The sequence below is a fragment of the Scylla paramamosain genome, chromosome 30 (assembly GCF_035594125.1).
Source record: "Scylla paramamosain isolate STU-SP2022 chromosome 30, ASM3559412v1, whole genome shotgun sequence".
Taxonomy (NCBI): Eukaryota; Metazoa; Arthropoda; class Malacostraca; order Decapoda; family Portunidae; genus Scylla; species Scylla paramamosain.
The window spans coordinates 5,732,504-5,752,022 of NC_087180.1; the positions used below are offsets into that span (position 1 = coordinate 5,732,504).

Genomic DNA, 19,519 nt, shown 5'->3' on the forward strand with positions numbered 1-19,519 from the left:
AGCTAAAAAAAACAGGCACCTCTCTCTCATTCACCCAGTCACATAACTTGCCAATCAGCTCATCATCAAAGAAAAGTTTGAAGGCATCAGAGAAAGATACAAGTGATGAGTTATCAAGAGCAGGATTCAGTCCTGAGAACTGAGAAAGAAACTGTGATATCAACCACCAACCTTCCTCAACCTCCCTCATCTCAACTTCAGAGCCATCAGCCTCATCATCACTACAGGAATCATTATCATCATCAACCATCATGTCCATGTCATCCATAATCATCCCTGTTACAGTTGAAAGTTCATTCATAATGTAAGGAAGACAGGCAAACTCATATCAGCATCAAAGACTCATTCCCACTGCCACCATGAGTTTTTTTTTTTTTTTTATGTAGGAGGGACACCGGCCAAGGGCAACAATAAATCTAATAAAAAAAAAAAGCCCACCAAGATGCCGGTTCCTATATAGGTTCCAAAGCGGTACTAAAATATTGAAGGATAAGTGTCTTGAAACCTCCCTCTTAAAGGAGTTCAAGTCATAAGAAGGTGAAAATACAGAAGCAGGCAGGGAGTTCCAGAGTTTACCAGAAAGGGATAAATGATTGAGAATACTTGTTAACTCTTGCATTACAGAGGTGGACAGAATAGGTGTGAGAGAAAGAAGAAAGACTTGTGCAGCAAGGCCACGGGAGGAGGGGAGGCATGCAGTTAGCAAGATCAGAAAACCAATTAGAATGAAAATAGCTGCAGAAGATAGCTAGAGATGCAACATTGCAGTGGTGAGAAAGAGACTGAAGAGAAGAGTTGAGATAAAAAGCTTTTGATTCCACCCTGTCTAAAAGAGCAGTAAGAGTGGAACCTGCCTCCAGACATGTGAAGCATATTTCATACATGGATGGATAAGGCCTTTGTACAGAGTTAGAAGTTGGGGGGGGGAGAAAAAACTGCTGGAGATGTCTCAGAAGACCTAACTTCATAGAAGCTGTTTTAGCTACAGATGAAATGTGAAGTTTCCAGTTTAGACTAAAGGAAAAGGACAGACCAAGGATGTTCAGTGTAGAAGAGGTGGACAGCTGAGTGTCACTGAAGTCACTGAAGTGTCTGGAAGGATGTGTCGAGTTGATAGATGGAGGAGTTGAGTTTTTGAGGCACTGAACAATACCAAGTTTGCTCTGGCCCAATCAAAAATTTAAGAGAGATCAGAAGTCAGGCATTCTGTGGCTTCCCTGTGTGAACTGTTTACTTCCTGAAGGTTTGGATGTCTGCAAAAAGACGCGAAAAAGTGCAGGGTGGTATCATCAGCATAGGAGTGGATAGGACGAGAAGTCTGGTTTAGAAGATCATTGATGAATAATGGGAAGGGAGTCGATGACAGGACAGAACCCTGAGGAACAACACTGTTAATAGATTTAGAAGAACAATGACCATCTACCACAGCAACAATAGAACAGTCAGAAAGGAAACTTGAAATGAATTTACAGAGAGAAGGATAGAAGCTGTAGAAGGGTAGTTTGGAAATCAAGGCTTTGTGCCAGACTCTATCAAAAACTATTGATATGTCTAAGGCAACAGCAAAAGTTTCACCAAAATCTTTAAAAGAGGATGACCAAGACTCGGTAAGGAAACCCAAAAGATCACCAGTAGAGTGGCCTTGACGGAACCCATACTGGCAATCAGATAGAAGGTTGTGAAGTGAAAGATGTTTAAGAATCTTCTTTTTGAGGATAGATTAAAAAACTTTAGATTGGCAGGATATTAAAGCAATAGGATGGTAGTTTGAGGGATCAGAATGGTCACCCTTTTTAGGAACAGGCTGAATGTAGGCAAACTTCCAGCAAGAAGGAAAGGTAGATGTTGACAGACAGGCAAGGTGTAAGAACGGAGGCGCAGTTTCGGAGAACAATAGAAGGGATCCCATCAGGCCCATAATCCTTCCGAGGGTTTAGGCCAGCGAGGGCATGGAAAACATAACTGTAAAGAATTTTAATAGGCAGCCTGAAGTAGTCAGAGGATGGAGGAGAGAGAGGAACAAGCCTTGAATCATCCAAGGTAGAGTTTTTAGCAAAGGTCTGAGCAAAGAGTTCAGCTTTAGAGATAGATGTGATAGCAGTGGTGCCATCTTGTTGAAATATGGAGGGAAAAAAAGTAAAATTAATGGATATGTTTTTGGCTAGATGCCAGAAGTCATGAGGGGAGTTAGATCTTGAAAGATACTGAAATTTATAATTTTATGATTGGCTGACAATTGATGGGGTGGAGCCAGAGATTTGAGTGATTGAGGCATATGAAAGCCATCCCACTTTGTCTGTATCAGGATTTCAAACTCTCAATGTACAGAACACATGGCAAGTGATGCACATGGTGCATCATCAGATGATTATATGAGCAAGAGGAGGCAGTAGACACCTGACGAAATGATAATTACTCCCAGTGAGATCTAAAGCACTGTTCAGGGAGTGCTGTGAACTTATCATTAAACCCAGCTGTGACCTCACTGAACGTTTCCCTTTGTGTCTCACAACACAAGGGAGCAGTCACAGCCTGCCCTCTAAAGACAACTCTCTTCCTCCACACAAAACTACAAGCACCTAATAACACACACTCTTCACTCAAAAATTTTTAAATCATCATGGCGACTCCTACACCAGCCTCGGAGTCCCTATCTGGGGAAGGAACCATAAATGTCCCCAGGTCGGACTGCCTTTCTGTCAACGACCCTAAGTGTCTTGACACCCCCCTCAACTTTTTCTTCATTAACTTCTGCAACATTCGCGGTCTAAGATCTAATTTTCAATCTGTAGAACACCACCTCTCCTCTTTTAAACCTCACCTTCTCTTCCTCACTGAAACCCAGGTGTCTAAAGCAACTAACAATAGCCCCTTTTCTGTTCCCTCCTACTTTCTCTATCCTCATTTTCGATCCAAAGCTGGATGCTGCATTTATGTGCGCAATGATTTCACCTGCTCTCGTGCCCACGCTCTTGAATCTTCCGAGTTTTCCACCATCTGGCTACGACTAGAGAGTCACTCTCAAACTAAATTTATCTGTGCTGTGTATCTTTCACCTAACTCCTCTGACTATAAGAAATTCTTTGACTACTTAACTTCCAAAGTGGAGCACATTCTGACCCTCTTCCCTTTTGCAGAGATCTCCATTCTTGGAGACTTCAATGTTCACCACCAGTTTTGGCTTTCCTCTCCCTTCACTGACCATCCTGGTGAACTAGCCTTCAACTTTGCTATCCTCCACGACCTAGAGCAATTGGTGCAACACCCTACTCGTATTCTTGACCATCTTGGAGATATGCCCAACATTCTTGACCTTTTCCTGACCTCTAATCCTTCTGCTTATGCTGTCACCCTCTCTTCTCCGTTGGGCTCCTGCAATCACAATCTCATATCTGTATCTTGTCCTATCGCTCCAATCCCTCCTCAGGATCCCCCTAAGCGAAGGTGCCTCTGTTGTTTTGCCTCTGCTAGTTGGGGGGACCTGAGGAGGTATTTTGCTGATTTTCCTTGGAATGATTACTGCTTCTGTGTCATCTTTGAGACCCATCTTTGTGTGCTGAGCGCATAACAGAGGTGATAGTGTCTGGCATGGAGGCGTACATTCCTCACTCTTTTTCTCGTCCTAAACCTTCTAAACCTTGGTTAACACAGCTTGTTCTTGTGCTATACATGATAGAGAGGTGGCCCACAAAAGGTACTTAAGCCTTCCATCACCAGAATCTCATGCACTTTATACTTCTGCCTGAAACCATGCCAAGTCTGTTCTCCAACTAGCCAAAAACTCCTTCATTAACAGAAAATGTCAAAATCTTTCAAGATCTAACTCCCCTCATGACTTCTGGCATCTAGCCAAAAATATCTCCAATAACTTTGCTTCTTCTTTTCCTCCTTTATTTCAACCAGATGGCACCACTGCTATCACATCTATTTCTAAAGCTGAACTCTTCACTCAAACCTTTGCTAAAAACTCTACCTTGGACGATTCTGGGCTTGTTGCTCCCTCTCCTCCACCCTCTGACTACTTCATGTCACCTATTAAAATTCTTCACAATGATGTTTTCCATGCCCTTGCTGGCCTAAACCCTCGGAAGGCTTATGCACCTAATGGGGTCCCTCCTATTGTTCTCTGAAACTGTGCCTCCGTGCTTGCACCTTGCCTAGTCAAACTCTTTCAGCTCTGTCTGTCAACATCTACCTTTCCTTCTTGCTGGAAGTTTGCCTACATTCAACCTGTTCCTAAAAAGGGTGACCATTCTAATCCCTCAAACTACCATCCTATTGCTTTAATTTCCTGCCTATCTAAAGTTTTTGAATCTATCCTCAACAGGAAGATTCTTAAACATCTATCATTTCACAACCTTCTATCTGATCGCCAGTATGGGTTCCATCAAGGCCACTCTACTGATGATCTGATGGCTTTCCTTACCGAGTCTTGGTCATCCTCTTTTAGAGATTTTGGTGAAACTTTTGCTGTTGCCTTGGACATATCAAAAGCTTTTGATAGAGTCTGGCACAAAGCTTTGATTTCCAAACTATCCTCCTACAGTTTCTATCCTTCTCTCTGTAACATTCTATTGCTGCTGTGGTAGACAGTCACTGTTCTCCTAAATCTATTAACAGTGGTGTTCCTCAGGGTTCTGTCCTATCACCCACTCTCTTCTTATTATTCATTAATGATCTTCTAAACCAAACTTCTTGTCCTATCCACTCCTACGCTGATGATACCACCCTGCACTTTTCCACTTCTTTTCATAGACGTCCAACCCTTCAGGAGGTAAACATTTCACGCAGGGAAGCCACAGAATGCTTGACTGCTGATCTTTCTAAAATTTCTGACTGGGGCAGAGCAAACTTGGTATTGTTCGATGCCTCAAAAACTCAATTCCTCTATCTGTCAACTCGACACAACCTTCCAGACAACTGTCCCCCTCTTCTACACTGAACATCCTCGGTCTGTCCTTTACTTATAATCTGAACTGGAAACTTCACATCTCATCTCTAGCTAAAACAGCTTCTAGGAAGTTAGGCGTTCTGAGACGTCTCTGCCAGTTTTTCTCACCCCCCCCCCAAGCTGCTAACTCTGTACAAGGGCCTTATCCGTCCATGTATGGAGTATGCATCACATGTCTGGGGGGTGTTCCACTCATACTGCTCTTCTAGACAGGGTGGAATCAAAAGCTTTTCGTCTCATCAACTCTCCTCTAATTGACTGTCTTCAGCCTCTCTCTCACCGCCGCAATGTTGCATATCTAGCTGTCTTCTACCGCTATTTTCATGTTAACTGCTCTTCTGATCTTGCTAACTGCATGCCTCCCCTCCTCCTGCAGCCTTGCTGCGCAAGACTCTTCTTTCTCTCACCCCTATTCTGTCCACCTCTCTAACGCAAGAGTTAACCAGTATTCTCAATCATTCATCCCTTTCTCTGGTAAACTCTGGAACTCCCCGCCTGCTTCTGTATTTCCACCTTCCTATGACTTGAATTCCTTCAAGAGGGAGGTTTCAAGACACTTATTCATCAATTTTTGACCACTGCTTTGACCCTTTTATGGGACTGGCATTTCAGTGGGCATTTTTTTTTATTGGATTTTTGTTGTCCTTGGCCAGTGTCCTTCCTACATAAATAAAAAATAAAAAAGTAATGACACACCTCAAGCATCATCATAGTAAAGGGGTTAAAGATAGATTTGAGCAAAACTACACTATTATTAAGTCTCATTTTGTTTCATTCCTCACCAATAGCCATAAATAAAAAAAAATATCAACTCAGGGTTATCCTACCAAAGTTATATCAGGAAATAACTGTCAGCATCACATGGTTACATACCCTCCTGGGTAGTCATCATTATTTTGAAAACACTTGGTGGTGTCTTACTTACTCAGGCATGTCTTTATTTCATTAAACTCACTATACTATTCTTCCTTGAAAAAATGTCTAAATTAAAAGAGAACTTCATAGCGGCTCAGTATCTTCCATGCTAGTCCCTGTATAAGAAATAAATCCAACACTTAATACTAATGAGGTGTTCACATTCATGCGTACAAAGAAAAATGCAGCCATGTTACACTAACTCATATTGTCAGCAATTATCTGTGCTACCCACTCTTAATGTAATACTTACCCACTCAAATATCAAGAAATTGCTATTACCATCACTACAATCATGGTCACCATTATTTTTAAAAGTTCCAATACATATTTGCATGTGTCAGCCATATTAACTTAATGGCAGCCTGCCAGACTGATGGTTGCCATATGATCACATCTTACCTCTCTCTCTCTACCCAATTCTCTCCCCGCCATCCTCTCAACACAGCTAATTCACCTCAGTCTAACACTTCTCACCACCACCAATTAACTCCATCTAACCATAGTTTGCCATATGATCTTTCCCCAGGTCTACTGTTCACTGATACAGTACACATTATTCACATTTCCATCCAGTTTAGCCTGATATCATCATCTTCCAATTTTTTTTAACATACAATAATATGAGTACATCCCTGATAAATACCACATATAAGTGGATAACTTACAGATCTGAACAAAAGTATCCTCAGTGTCAACAAAGGCAAACTTTTTTTTTTATTTCCTCCACCAACTTCTAATTCTTGCCACTGCATTTGCACTTACACTACCTCCTGCATTTGTAAAATAACTACCTCCCTCCAGTTAACAATATCAATGAATGCCTGTTAAAGTTAATATTAAAACATTCGTTTACCAAAGCACACCCAGTCAAGACAAGGGTTATTCTCTGGAGCTTCAGCATTACAGCTCAGCCAAACATTCCAATAAGCAAAAATATACAAATTAAAAACAAGGTCTTTCACCCTACAAAGGTGGTCTGAGTTGACACTTACACTTAATGATCTGTACCACCTCCTTGTGATTGATCTGTGACACTATTGCTCCATTGACCTCAATGATGGAGTCACCCTTCCTGACACCAGCCTGGGCTGCAGGTCCTCCTGTTGAAGCAAAATATAGTTGATAAGTATAGAAAAGTTTCCTTTATCATTCTAATTCAAAACACAATTAAACTTTATCCTTATTTTGTTCTGCACAACTACAACTGCACTACAACTGAGACCACACAGCCTGCCCACCACCACACAGGTCTGTAGTTTGTCCTGGCCGACAAATGAGCCCACACAGACTGTCCTAAACTGAGCACACGCAGTTTGTCCTACACCAGAGCCCACAGAGTCTGTCCTCCACCATCTGACATTCAGCCTTCATGCTTCTAAATCTCTTGGACCAAGGAGGTTACTGTTAAATAAGAATCAAAGTCACCACAACCCAAACCATCAGTATCACCACACCTGCTACCCCAACTCACCATCCTTCACATCTTGCACAATGACAGGACTTTCACCAGATACAGTGAATCCATAACCACGCTCGCCCCGGTGGATTACCACCGTCCGCAAAGTGCTGGAGTCACTTGGTTGGTCATCATTGCCCTCCAATATCAAGTCCAGCCTGAAAGATAATGCCAATATTAGTACAACACATATCAAAATACACATAGTGTGCAGATACTTGATACGGATACAGTCAGTTAGAGGAGAGGAGCTGATGAGACATAAAGCTTTTGATTCCACCCTGTCTAAAAGAGCAGTATGAATGGAATCCCCCACAGACATGTGAAGCACACTCCATACTTGGATGGGTAAGGACCTTGTACAGAGTTAGCAGCAGGGGAGGTGAGAAAAACTGGCAGAAATGTCTCAGAATGCCTAACTTCATTGAAGCTGTTTTAGCTAGAGATGAGATGCAAAGTTTTCAGTTTAGATTATAAGAAAAGGACAGACCAAAGATGTTGAATGTAAAAAAGGGGGACAGTTGAGTGTCACTGAAGAAGAGGGGATAGTTGTCTGGAAGGTTGTGTCGAGCTGATAGATGGAAGAGTTGAGTTTTTGAGGCACTGAACAATACCAAGTTTGCTCTGTCCCAATCAGAAACTTTAGAGAGATCAGAAGTCAGGTGTTGTGGCTTCCTTAGGTGAACTGTTTACTTCCTGATGGGTAGGATGTCCATGAAAAGACATGGAAAAGTGCAGGGTGGTATCATCAGTGTAGGAGTGGATAAGGCAAGAAGTTTGATTTAGAAGATCATTGATGAATAATAGGAAAAGAGTGGGTGACAGGACAGAACCCTGAGAAACACCAATGTTAATAGATTTAGGAGAACAGTGACCATCTACCACAGCAGCAATAGAATGGTCAAAATGGAAACTATTAATTAAATGAGTATTGTAAGCAAGTTTCATTTGAATCTGATAAATCAAAAAATACAGAAACACTTAATATATAAAAAAAATGTCACCTCTCACCATCAATTCAACAATGCAATTTTTCACATACAGATAAGAAGCCTGTGACATTTGGAAAGAAAACAAAGAGCTTTTTATCTATTCTCACTTTTGTTTTTTCATATGATTCTATTAATTATTTTTTTCAACAAAACCTTTCAAAAGCAGGTGAATGTAAAATAATTTATTAAGATTATACATTTACTGATCTTTAGAATGATGTGTAAGATTCATGTAGCACAATTAGTGGAGTCGTAGTTTACAAAAATTGAATAACTAAAGTTTGGAGAAATAGCCTCCAAAATAGCATAGGAGTGGATAGGACAAGAAATCTGGTTTAGAAAAAGATATTCTAAAATATCTTACTACTTAGAAACCATAGCCTATCACTCAGTTCTATCAACCATTACTATCACTCAGTTTTAGCTTCTTGAAAATTTTTCTTAGTCCCTGAGAGCACCTGTTCTCTTTCTCCTGAAGCTCAATATCCATTGTTTATGAGCTCCAAAATGGGAGCACAAAACAGTATAGTCATAACTCTGTATACATCCGCTTTGGAGTAAGTCCAAGTTGGTATACATCCTGTTTGGACATGAAAAAATTTGCTTTGTATACAACCTTTGTTTGGAATACGACTCATGTGCTAGAACCTGTACAGGTCAAAATGAGTCATGACACCGCACACTACCTTTGTTTACCTCTCTTAAGACAAAGTCACGACTGCCCACAAGCAGTGTTACCAGATTGGCGGGACTCTCCTTCCTAAAATAGCTTCTATGAAGTCAGTCGTTCAGAGACACCTCTGCCAGTTTTTTCTCAATCCTCCCCGCTGTTAACTCTGTACAAGGGCCTTATCTGTCCATGTATAGAGCATGTTTTTCATGTCTGGGGGCTTCCACTCATACCGCTTTTCTAGACAGGATGGAATCAAAAGTTTTTCATCTCATCAACTCCTCTCCTCTAACTGACTGTCTTTACCCTCTCTCATTGCCACAATGTTGCATCTCTAGCTGTTTTCTACCACTATTTTCATGCTAACTGCTCTTCTGATCTTGCTAACTGCATGCCTCCCCTTCTCCTGCAGCCTTGCTGCATAAGACTTTCTTCTTTCTCTCACCCCTATTCTGTCCACCTCTCTAATGCAAGGCTTAACCAGTATTCTCAATCATTCATCTCCTTCTCTGGTAAACTCTGGAACTCCCTGCCTGCTTCTGTATTTCTACCTTCCTATGACTTGAATTTCTTCAAGTGGGAGGTTTCAAGAAACTTATCCTTCAGCTTTTGACTACTGCTTTGGACCCTTTTCTGGGACTGGCATCTCAGTGGGCATTTTTTTTATTATTGGATTTTTGTTGCCCATGGCTAGTGTCCCTCCTACATAAAAAAAAAAAAACTATGACATCTCCTCCTCCCTTTTCAGCTACATCTTAGTAGGCACTCGACTCTTCTCAGCAAGGTAAAGTGATTTTAATTTTTCATTTATTTCTAATTATTTTTGTATTTACTGTATTTGATGGCATATAAGATGCATCTTTTTACATGAAATGGCTCAAAAAATCACCCTGCATCTCATATGCAAATGTGAGGACTCCCATAGACTTATTTTTTAAATTTTCTTCACCAGTACACCAAAAGATTTACACCACCGTATTATAGACAAGGGTGTTATATCATATTTTTAAACCATAATATTATGTAAGGAAATGTTAAAAATTAAAACAAGGCCCTGTTCAGTGATGCACCAAGTGTGTTGTTGACATCTTGGCAGCTGGGCTGTGTTCTTCGCATTGCCTCCGTGAACAGGCCACAACCTCTGCTTAATTACAGCAATCATGTAGGATATTTTTACTATTGTGATTCCTTGCTTTTTGTTAAGCTGTGCCACTAGCTTGCTTTAAACATTACATGCTTAAATACATAAAAAAAATTTTAAAAAAATTTTCTTGAATATGCCCTACTGAAATGATAGTGCATCTTTTATGTCTGTGCATCTTATATGCCATCAAATACAATGTGTATTTTAATATTAAGTAGTGTTTAAATCATCCCATCAATGTACTGTATAATTTGCCAACAACAATAGAATTTCTTTCATGTGGATGGATTAATAATTTTTCCTTTATTTCTTATTATGGGAAAAATTTGTTTGGTATACGTCCTGTTTGGTATAAATCCAAGGATCTGGAATGGATTAAGGAATACTGAGGTACCTCTGTAAATTACACAGAGTAGTAAGTCTGGCTTTCCTACATCCAAGTTTATCTGAGGCAAATTACTGGACGGTCTATAGACTGAGGAGTACACAAGTGCTTACTTCTGCCATTCAAATTCAGTGGTACAGTGGGACCACACACACTTTGGTAAATGAGGGGTCCTCAGGTGCACAGGTTTGAATCCTGGCCACGGTCCAAGGGTAGGAAGGGCATCCACTTGGGGTAACAGTTCCTAAATGCCAAAACCAAAGTCGTAACAGTTCCTAAATGCCAAAACCAAAGTCCTTCCTTTGGAGGCACCATCAAATCCCTCACAGACTAGGAAAACCAGATTTTAAAATATAAAATAAAATAAATAAATAAATAAATAATAGGCCATCATCTATTCACCACAGTTTTGAAAACTAAGCACCATCTGATGTTTTTATCTGATGTTATTTCACTCAGTATGTAGCTTTGTGATGGTGCCACCTCACTGTTACTGACATACACAAATAAATGTTTCAAGCACAAAACACCATAACTAAAAGATAGTTAATATAAACCTGCTTAATAACCAATAATTTGTTGTATGGTTTCCCTCTCTATTAGTACTTCACAAATTCTACAGAAACCTCTCTATTAGTACTTCACAAATTCTACAGAGCACAAAACAGTATAACTAAAAGAAAGGTATTTAATATAAACCTGCTTGATAAACAATAATTTGTTGCATGGTTTTCCTATCTATTAGTACTTTACAAATTCTGCAATCTTTTTAACAAGTTATATGTTGAAGGCAGCAAGGGGTGTGAACCATACAGAGTGGACAAGTGAACAAAACAAAACACAAATCTACGAGGAAAGAAGGGAGAAGTGGAGTTAATTCACACATTTATGCATTTAGAATTAAGGAAAAAAGTTACAAGTAAATTACAAGTGCTGAGAATTAGAAATAAAGATCATATAAGCAAGAAATAAAATTATCAAAATCACATGGTAGACAATGATAACAATACAAGCTGCTGTACAAAGCAAGGACCATGCAAAGAAATGCATGGACAATGTAATTTATGTGACAAGCTGCTGTACAAAGCAAGGACCATGCAAAGAAATACATGGACTGTAATTTATGTGACAAGCTGCTGTACAAAGCAAGGACCATGCAAAGAAATACATGGACAATGTAATTTATGTGACAAAGTGAATAGTAAAATTGCTTCACACAAGGATTCTAATATAAGCTTCTTCCACTTCCTATCTACTTTTCATCAAATCACATACACCTTGGGAAATTTCTGGCTTTATTTTTGCTATAAAAAATCTAGTAAACTGTGATAGACAAGAGAGCAGACATATGTAGTAATGTACCCATAAAGAACTGTTAAATATGTTGTAAAGAATGCTCAAGATGCTGAGCTTGACCTTCAGTGATGAGTCTATACAGGAAAGCCCCAGATATAGTTCATCCTGTTTTGTTACTACTTCATACGAACACAAAGCTCCTTGCCCCGCTACCAACACAGTGAAAATCAACCTTATAGGTACTATCAAGATTGTGGGCACGGCATCCCAGTGTCCCAGTGGTGTCTTTTAGTCCCTATATTCTTGTGGCTGCATGAGGGAGCCTGCACCTCCTCACTCACTCAGCACACCAGATAAGTTGTCTTGATACTTTACAAAGATGAGAGTGCTGCCTCACTTTAGCACCTAACTGTATTAACCTTGCTGTAGTATGTAGGATTTGAATCAAGGTGAACTGAACATTTTTTTTCTTGTTGTCATAAAAAAGTTATGATAAGAATGTTAGATACTAAACACCATAAAGCATCAATTAAAATAAAGCCAGACTTTCTTACCACATTTATCAGAAAAGCCATTATTCATTTTCAGTTCATCTGATCCAACAAAAACTACTCTACATCCAGGAATTGCAATTTTTTTTGTTCATACATATCCCTCAAGCATATTGACAGGCTCTCATGTTCCCTTAAAAACTAATAATAAAAAAATTATATACCAGTTTTCAACATTCAAGGATTCAACTATTAACAGATTGGTGCCAGAAAGAAAATATAAGCAGATTTGATTTTCCACAGGTTGTCACCTAATACACACACACCACCCATCTCAAACCACAATCTCTCCAATCTCCAGTAGTGATGTCAATTTAGCAAGATTTTGGAGATTGTGTACATTTTCTGCTGCCTGTATATTGTGTAGTACATTTCCCACTGGTGTCCAGCTATCTCTCTCCCTCACATTCACTCACATTGTGACCACATTCTTGTTAACATCAAAATATTTTCACCATGGTCTCTAAGACAGCTTTCAAGACACCTGCCTTGTTTAAAAAATTCATATTAGATCCTATATTAACAAGACACATACACTTGTATTACACAATAGTGATAATATGGAGGTGGAAAGATAAAGAGTAAGATGATGACACAACACAGACAGTTGATTTGGCAACACTGAAAAATAGGAACGATAGAACACGAGACCACACCACAACATTAATTATTTAAATTTGTATTAAATATAAAATAAAGTACATACTTGTAAATATGAGTACATAGGACTTTTCTTTACTCAAACTAGGCCATAGGTGAGTCAGGAGTGTTTTTAAAAAAATTACACCACCATAGGGGGTTACAAGTTTTTTTTTAGGGAGTGCACCTATCACTCAAAGATTTTCAATATTCACAGTTGTCTGTTACTTAACTCCCACAAATGTTGAGGGATGACTGTATACAGAAATCCCTCCAATATCCAAACATTCAATAACAACTCATCAATATCCAAACATAAATGTGCCAATATTAAAGCAAACACATGGCCAGCTAATTATCCAGACATGAACACACTAGCATGATGCAGCATTGCTGTGCTGCTGCAGCATGATGCAGTGCTATACAATGGATGCAATGCTGCCACAGTAGTGAGACACCTCTCATTTGTTTTTATCACATGGTGGAGCCACAACAGCAATGCTGCATAATGTGGCACCAATCATAGTGAGACACCTCTCATTTGTTTGTACATTTTCACAATGGATCAGCAGCACATATTGTTACACATGCTTTTTTCTCCCCATCTCACAGACAAGCCAGCTTAACTAATGTTATGGCAAATAAGTGGTTAATCCACAAATAATCTATATGTTCAGATATTTAAGCTGTACACAGAAATATATGTACTATATATAGCACATATATATTTATTTTTACCACCTGCAGATATGCAGTAAATATTTGCAGTGATTTTTCACTGAGTGATATTTCTTGTATTTGCTATTGTTGTTGCACACACCTACACAACCACAACTCTTCCCTGTTCTCATTGACCCTTGGTTGTGTTCAGGTCTCTGATATTCCATTACCTGTTGTCTCTTACCATGAGGAAGATGCTTGCTTTCAAGGCCAAAAACTATAATTCACAAATTATTATAACAAGAAATTAATAAATTTGACATTCATTTATCTACTTTATAAGCCTTCACCCAACTTGCACACATGCAAAAAACATAATGACCACATTGAAAAAACACCATTATGTGTCTTGTGGCATATGTAGGACAGAGACAGAAAGGTTATAAAAAAAATCTCCATAAACAAGCATTTGCAACAAAAATATCAAAAAAGATATGTCTTGGAATTGGTTGTACATTTAAGTAATACTGTACAACACTGTTTTCTAAACCAATGCCTGGTAAATGACAAGAATTAATTGTGCACGGAACATCTGGATAAATGTTACATCCGAACATGCCATATATGAATTAGGCCAGATATTCAAGGGTTTACTGTACTGCACTGATATATGAATACCAATAATATGAGAAGATATGTTTCCAAAATTACCCAAAAATAAATATTTATTATTTCAAGTAATGTAAATAAAGCCAGACCAACCTTGCTGGTAATGAAAAATATACACACACCTCCACTACCAGTGAGCTTCAGGATGTCTTGGGTTGGTATGTGTGTCCTGATTGCTTCAAAGTCAGTACAGACTGGGAAATACAGGATATCATATAATAATGAGATAAAAAAAAATAGCAGGCATCTGATATAATCTTAAAAGATTTGCCAGCTAATATGAGGATGCTGATAAAAACATAGCTTTGTGCAATTTGACTGTAAACTTGATCTTCACTGTAAACACAGTAACAGATATTTTCTCAGAGTCCTACACACACACACACACACACACACACACACACACACACACACACACACACACACAAGGGGTATTCAGTGAGTTTTCAGCCTAATCCAGGAGGAAAAAGGTTCATTTTTTTTTTTTACATAATCATCTTTAACTGTGATGCACTTCTCTAGTCTTGTCTTCAACTGCAAAAAATCCATCCCTGAAGAATGGTGGGGTTGAATCCCTTCAAAACCTACATGACCTTCACTTCGGTCTCTTGTCATCTTCGAAAGAAACACCTCACAGCTGCTTCTTCAAGTTTGGGGGAAAGATGAAAGTCAGAGGGTGCCAGATCAGGGAAATAAGGGGGATGGGGCAACAATTCAAAGTAGCAGGACACTACTTTGTTCATGGCCACCAAGCTCTTGTGCACAGAAGCATTGTCCTGCAAGAGAACACCTCGGGTCACTTTCCCTCGGTGTTTCTCAAGCAGAGCCTCCTGAAGCTTCCCCAGTACATCAGCATAGTATGGTCCATTAATGGTGCAACCACGATCCAAGAAGTTCACAAGGAGGATCCCTTCAGGTCTCATAACACTGTCACCATGACCTTGAATTTTCATGACATCGGAGAGGAGGGATGCTTCCAATGCTTAGATTTGGCTTTGGTTTCTGGATCAAAGTGAGGAACCCATGTTTCATCCTGGATTATGATTTGAGCCAAGAATCCCTCTGGCTCTTCTGCTCAGGCATCAGCATTCTTGTAACCCATCAGGCAGACACCTTGGAAAGGTTGAGTTATCATGCAAGATGGTAACAACAGATCAATTACTTATCTCCAGTTGAGAAGCACTGAGATTCGTCAATTATCCATGACCACACTCTCCACCACAGCCAGTTTCCATAGTGACTGCAGCTGATGGACCACCACTTCGAGGTCATCCTCACACAAGTCTCAGCCCTACCTGAAGAAAGCAGCCCAACATTTGACAGTGGAATGAGATAGGGCACTTTCCCTTAGTGCTGTCCTCAACTCCTCATAAATCAAATGTGGTGCTTTCCCTTGAATCATGGAAAAATTTGTCACAGCCAGCTGTTCAACTTTACTCATTTTGCCAAAAGGCACCATCATTCATGAAAAGTCACCATTAAACTGAATAAAAAATGTTGGGAAGATGCCAGCCCAAGTATTACTTGTTGGAACACATTTAAACATGTTCCAGCTATGGTGGGCTCCTGTCTCCCTTCTTTCTATGTCAGGCCCAGAACTTATTGAACACCCTCCATGTGTGTGTGTGTGTGTGTGTCTGTATATATATATATATATATATATATATATATATATATATATATATATATATATATATATATATATATATATATATATATATATATATATTTTTTTTTTTTTTTTTTTTTTTTTTTTTTTATGTAGGAAGGATACTGGCCAAGGGCAACAAAAATCTAATAAAAAAAAAATGCCCACTGAAATGCCAGTCCCATAAAAGGGTCAAAGCAATGGTGTAAGCCACTAAGACAGAGTAGACAGGTGTCTGGGAAAGGATTAATCCATTTTACACTGATTCCTATGGGGAAAATAGTTTCGGTTTTCAAACATTTTGGATTTCAAACAGCATTCAGGAACGAATAAAGTTTGAGAACCAAGGTTCCGCAGTATATATATATATATATATATATATATATATATATATATATATATATATATATATATATATATATATATATATATATATATATACTACAAATGATTGGCAAGTTATATTCATCTACAGGTCATCTTGTATGATGCATCACTTAGTTTATTGTACCATTTAATGCCTACCACTACTACTCTGAAGGCATAGCACTATAGTACATAGTAAATACCCTATAATTTCCTTCACAAACAACATGACTATAAACTGTGTCAGGTGAGTTTCAGTTGTTACCAGGCAGTCATTAACTGTGATAACTGACTATAGGAACAACTATGTGTTTTATCTAATACCACAGATACTGTACTATCATGATAAATATACAATGCTAACACCATAACAAAATAGGAAGATGCAAGTTATTACCACATTCCAGCATTTTGCTGTACATGACAGCAACCATTACACTATTTCATAACAAAGATCCTGACACACAACCAGAGGAAAGGCAAGTGCTGTTCTGACATAACTGATACACAAATTTATGTTGCATAAGTCTATGGTTTTTAATAAAAGTGAAAGTCAAAGGTCATTATACCTCAAACTCATTGTTTCTGATTCAATAACTTCCTCTTGGACAAGCTATCACAACAGCTATTGTTCAAGGAAAAACATGATAGCCAAGCTGATAAGAAAATAAAGCCATGAAAGAACTCTACAAATGAGTCTATTACAAAACACTATTTAATCTTTTTGCTATGATATGCAACAATTCACTGCACTAAAAAACATTGTATAGAAGGAAGGATATAAAAAAAAATAGCTTCAGCAATTTCTAGTTAGTACAATGTTTGGAGGTGGCTGTAGAACAAGAAAAGCTCTCTCAAGTGGTTAATAATTTGGGAAAGATGTGTCAAATAGCAGGGAAAAGATTAATCAATCACCATCCACACAAATGTCATTCATGTAATAAACAACAACTGCAACAGGCCAACGACCTTCGTTATAAAAGCCCAATGTTAAAGAAGTTAAGAACGACTGATCCTACCTTTTTATGTCTGACACATGTTCCTACCAATTCACCCAAAGATAATACCTGAAACAAGTCTTCGTTTATTCATGTCCTTGCATGCTCTAACCCTTTTTTTCTCCTCTCACTCTTTTTCTCCCAAATATTCAAACACTATACTCCCACTGCATCTACCAAACTCATATATGCTTCAAGTCTGCCATCTCACTTTGTCATTCCTTCCATGTAACCTTAGTGTAATGCATCAAATCTGCTATACACTCTTTCATTATTTCACTTATCCATCCTCTTCACACCATAAGCATTTTTCTTTGATCTGTATCTTTCATTACAAACTTGTATACATGCTTATACATACAATAATCCCATTACGTACATCACTTTTACATTTATGCTTGTCATCCTTTTTCATCAGTCCTTGAGATTCAACCACTTTCCTTTCTTACACATCTCTTTCTCTCTTCTCACCTTCCATACTTAAATCCCTGCACACACTCAAACATTCATTATTTCCACTTTTCTTTTTCTCAACCTAACTTCACATTCCTTTGGGCATTCAACTCTTATCCCTTAATTCTATGATTAAATGATCCCTTGTAGTATAGTCAGGATAAAGCACAAGAAATCATGCTGATGCACGTCATTGTGATGCCTTGTGACTGTCCCCAACAGTGAAGCTCAGTCATGTGAAGATGAGCTGCATCATTTTATTTCCCACCAATGTCTGCACTTTCATGGCCAGATCATGCACAATGCCTCCTTTCTAACAGGTGCCAGCATCCATATTCTTAGCAACCACACTTATTAGGTACACTAATCTATAGTTTAGTCAATCTTCTTTGTCATCTCCATTATATATCCACATAACATCCATTCTTTTCCAAATCTGTTCACTGCACTGCTTTATTATCCAACCTGATATTCCATCTAGGCCAGACCTTATCCTCATATCTTGTTTCTATATAATTTTCTAATTTCTTGTCCAATTACTTGTTTTTAAGTCAAGACCTTATAATTCCTTATGCCTTTTGGTTTTACAAGTTTGCTTACATGTGCAAATTTTGCATAATCTTTTCCATTTTTCTTCCTTAGCTTTCTTGTCCTTATAAATTGGAATATTCCTTCTACTTTTGACTTATAAATTCCTTCCTTTTCAACAATCCATTTGCATGTCTCTAGAATAGCAGAGGTTGATTTTTACACTTTTCAATTATATATATATATATATATATATATATATATATATATATATATATATATATATATATATATATATATATATATATATATATATATATATATATATATATATATATTTTTTTTTTTTTTTTTTTTTTTTTTTTTCTTCAGATTTTCACATACTGATTTTTGCTTGTATCTATTTTTCCCATAAACTGGTGCTTCTCAATCTTTTCTATGCCTTCTCCCTAATGGATCTCACCAGTGTGTGTGTGTGTGTGTGTGTGTGTGTGTGTGCCATTCCTAAGGAACAAAACAATACATGAAAGCGAGGTGTGTGTTTCAGAATCAATAAATGGTCCTCAGCTATGTGGTAATGATGTGATTGGCACAGTAAGATGTGAAGATGCAAGACATCCACTTGAACCTATTTCTTTGTGACAAGTCAAGGTCAAGAGGTGTCACCTAACCAGGGTTCCTCCCTATGCTGCTGATTCACAAATGCATATCATGGCCACCTTATACACCATCCACAACTCACTCTCCCAATATCAATATGGATGTACAACACTGGTGCCCTAATGATGTAATAATAAAAATATTAATAATAAATTATATATATATATATATATATATATATATATATATATATATATATATATATATATATATATATATATATATATATATATATATACACAGAAGGAGAGAGAGAGAGAGAGAGAGAGAGAGAGAGAGAGAGAGAGAGAGAGAGAGAGAGAGAGAGAGAGAGAGAGAGAGAGAGAGAGAGAGAGAGAATTTATGCAAAACTTATCTTTCCAAATGATGGTATCTCATAACTCTTCCTCTTTTAGTAATTACCTAGGTATCTTGCATCCCTTGTGAGTAAAAATGAAAGAAATTAATTTGAAAACAATGAAATTTCATAGTAGTTCCTCCAGTGAGATACTGTATTCTGCTTTATAACACTTCCAAACACAACAAAACAATTCTA

General features: G+C 38.1%; 1 protein-coding gene across 5 annotated transcripts in view; it reads right to left on the reverse strand.

Annotated features, from left to right (window-relative positions):
• The window catches only part of LOC135116181 (rho guanine nucleotide exchange factor 11-like), a 112,614-nt gene that overhangs the window by 84,312 nt on the left and 8,783 nt on the right, over positions 1-19,519 (reverse strand). For all 5 annotated transcript variants that reach the window (XM_064033482.1, XM_064033481.1, XM_064033478.1 and 2 more), the window contains exons 2-3: positions 7,341-7,483; positions 6,862-6,969 (exon numbers count right to left, since the gene is read on the reverse strand). In XM_064033482.1, coding sequence (XP_063889552.1) covers positions 6,862-6,969; positions 7,341-7,483 — 251 coding nt within the window. The remainder of the gene's footprint in view (positions 1-6,861; positions 6,970-7,340; positions 7,484-19,519) is intronic.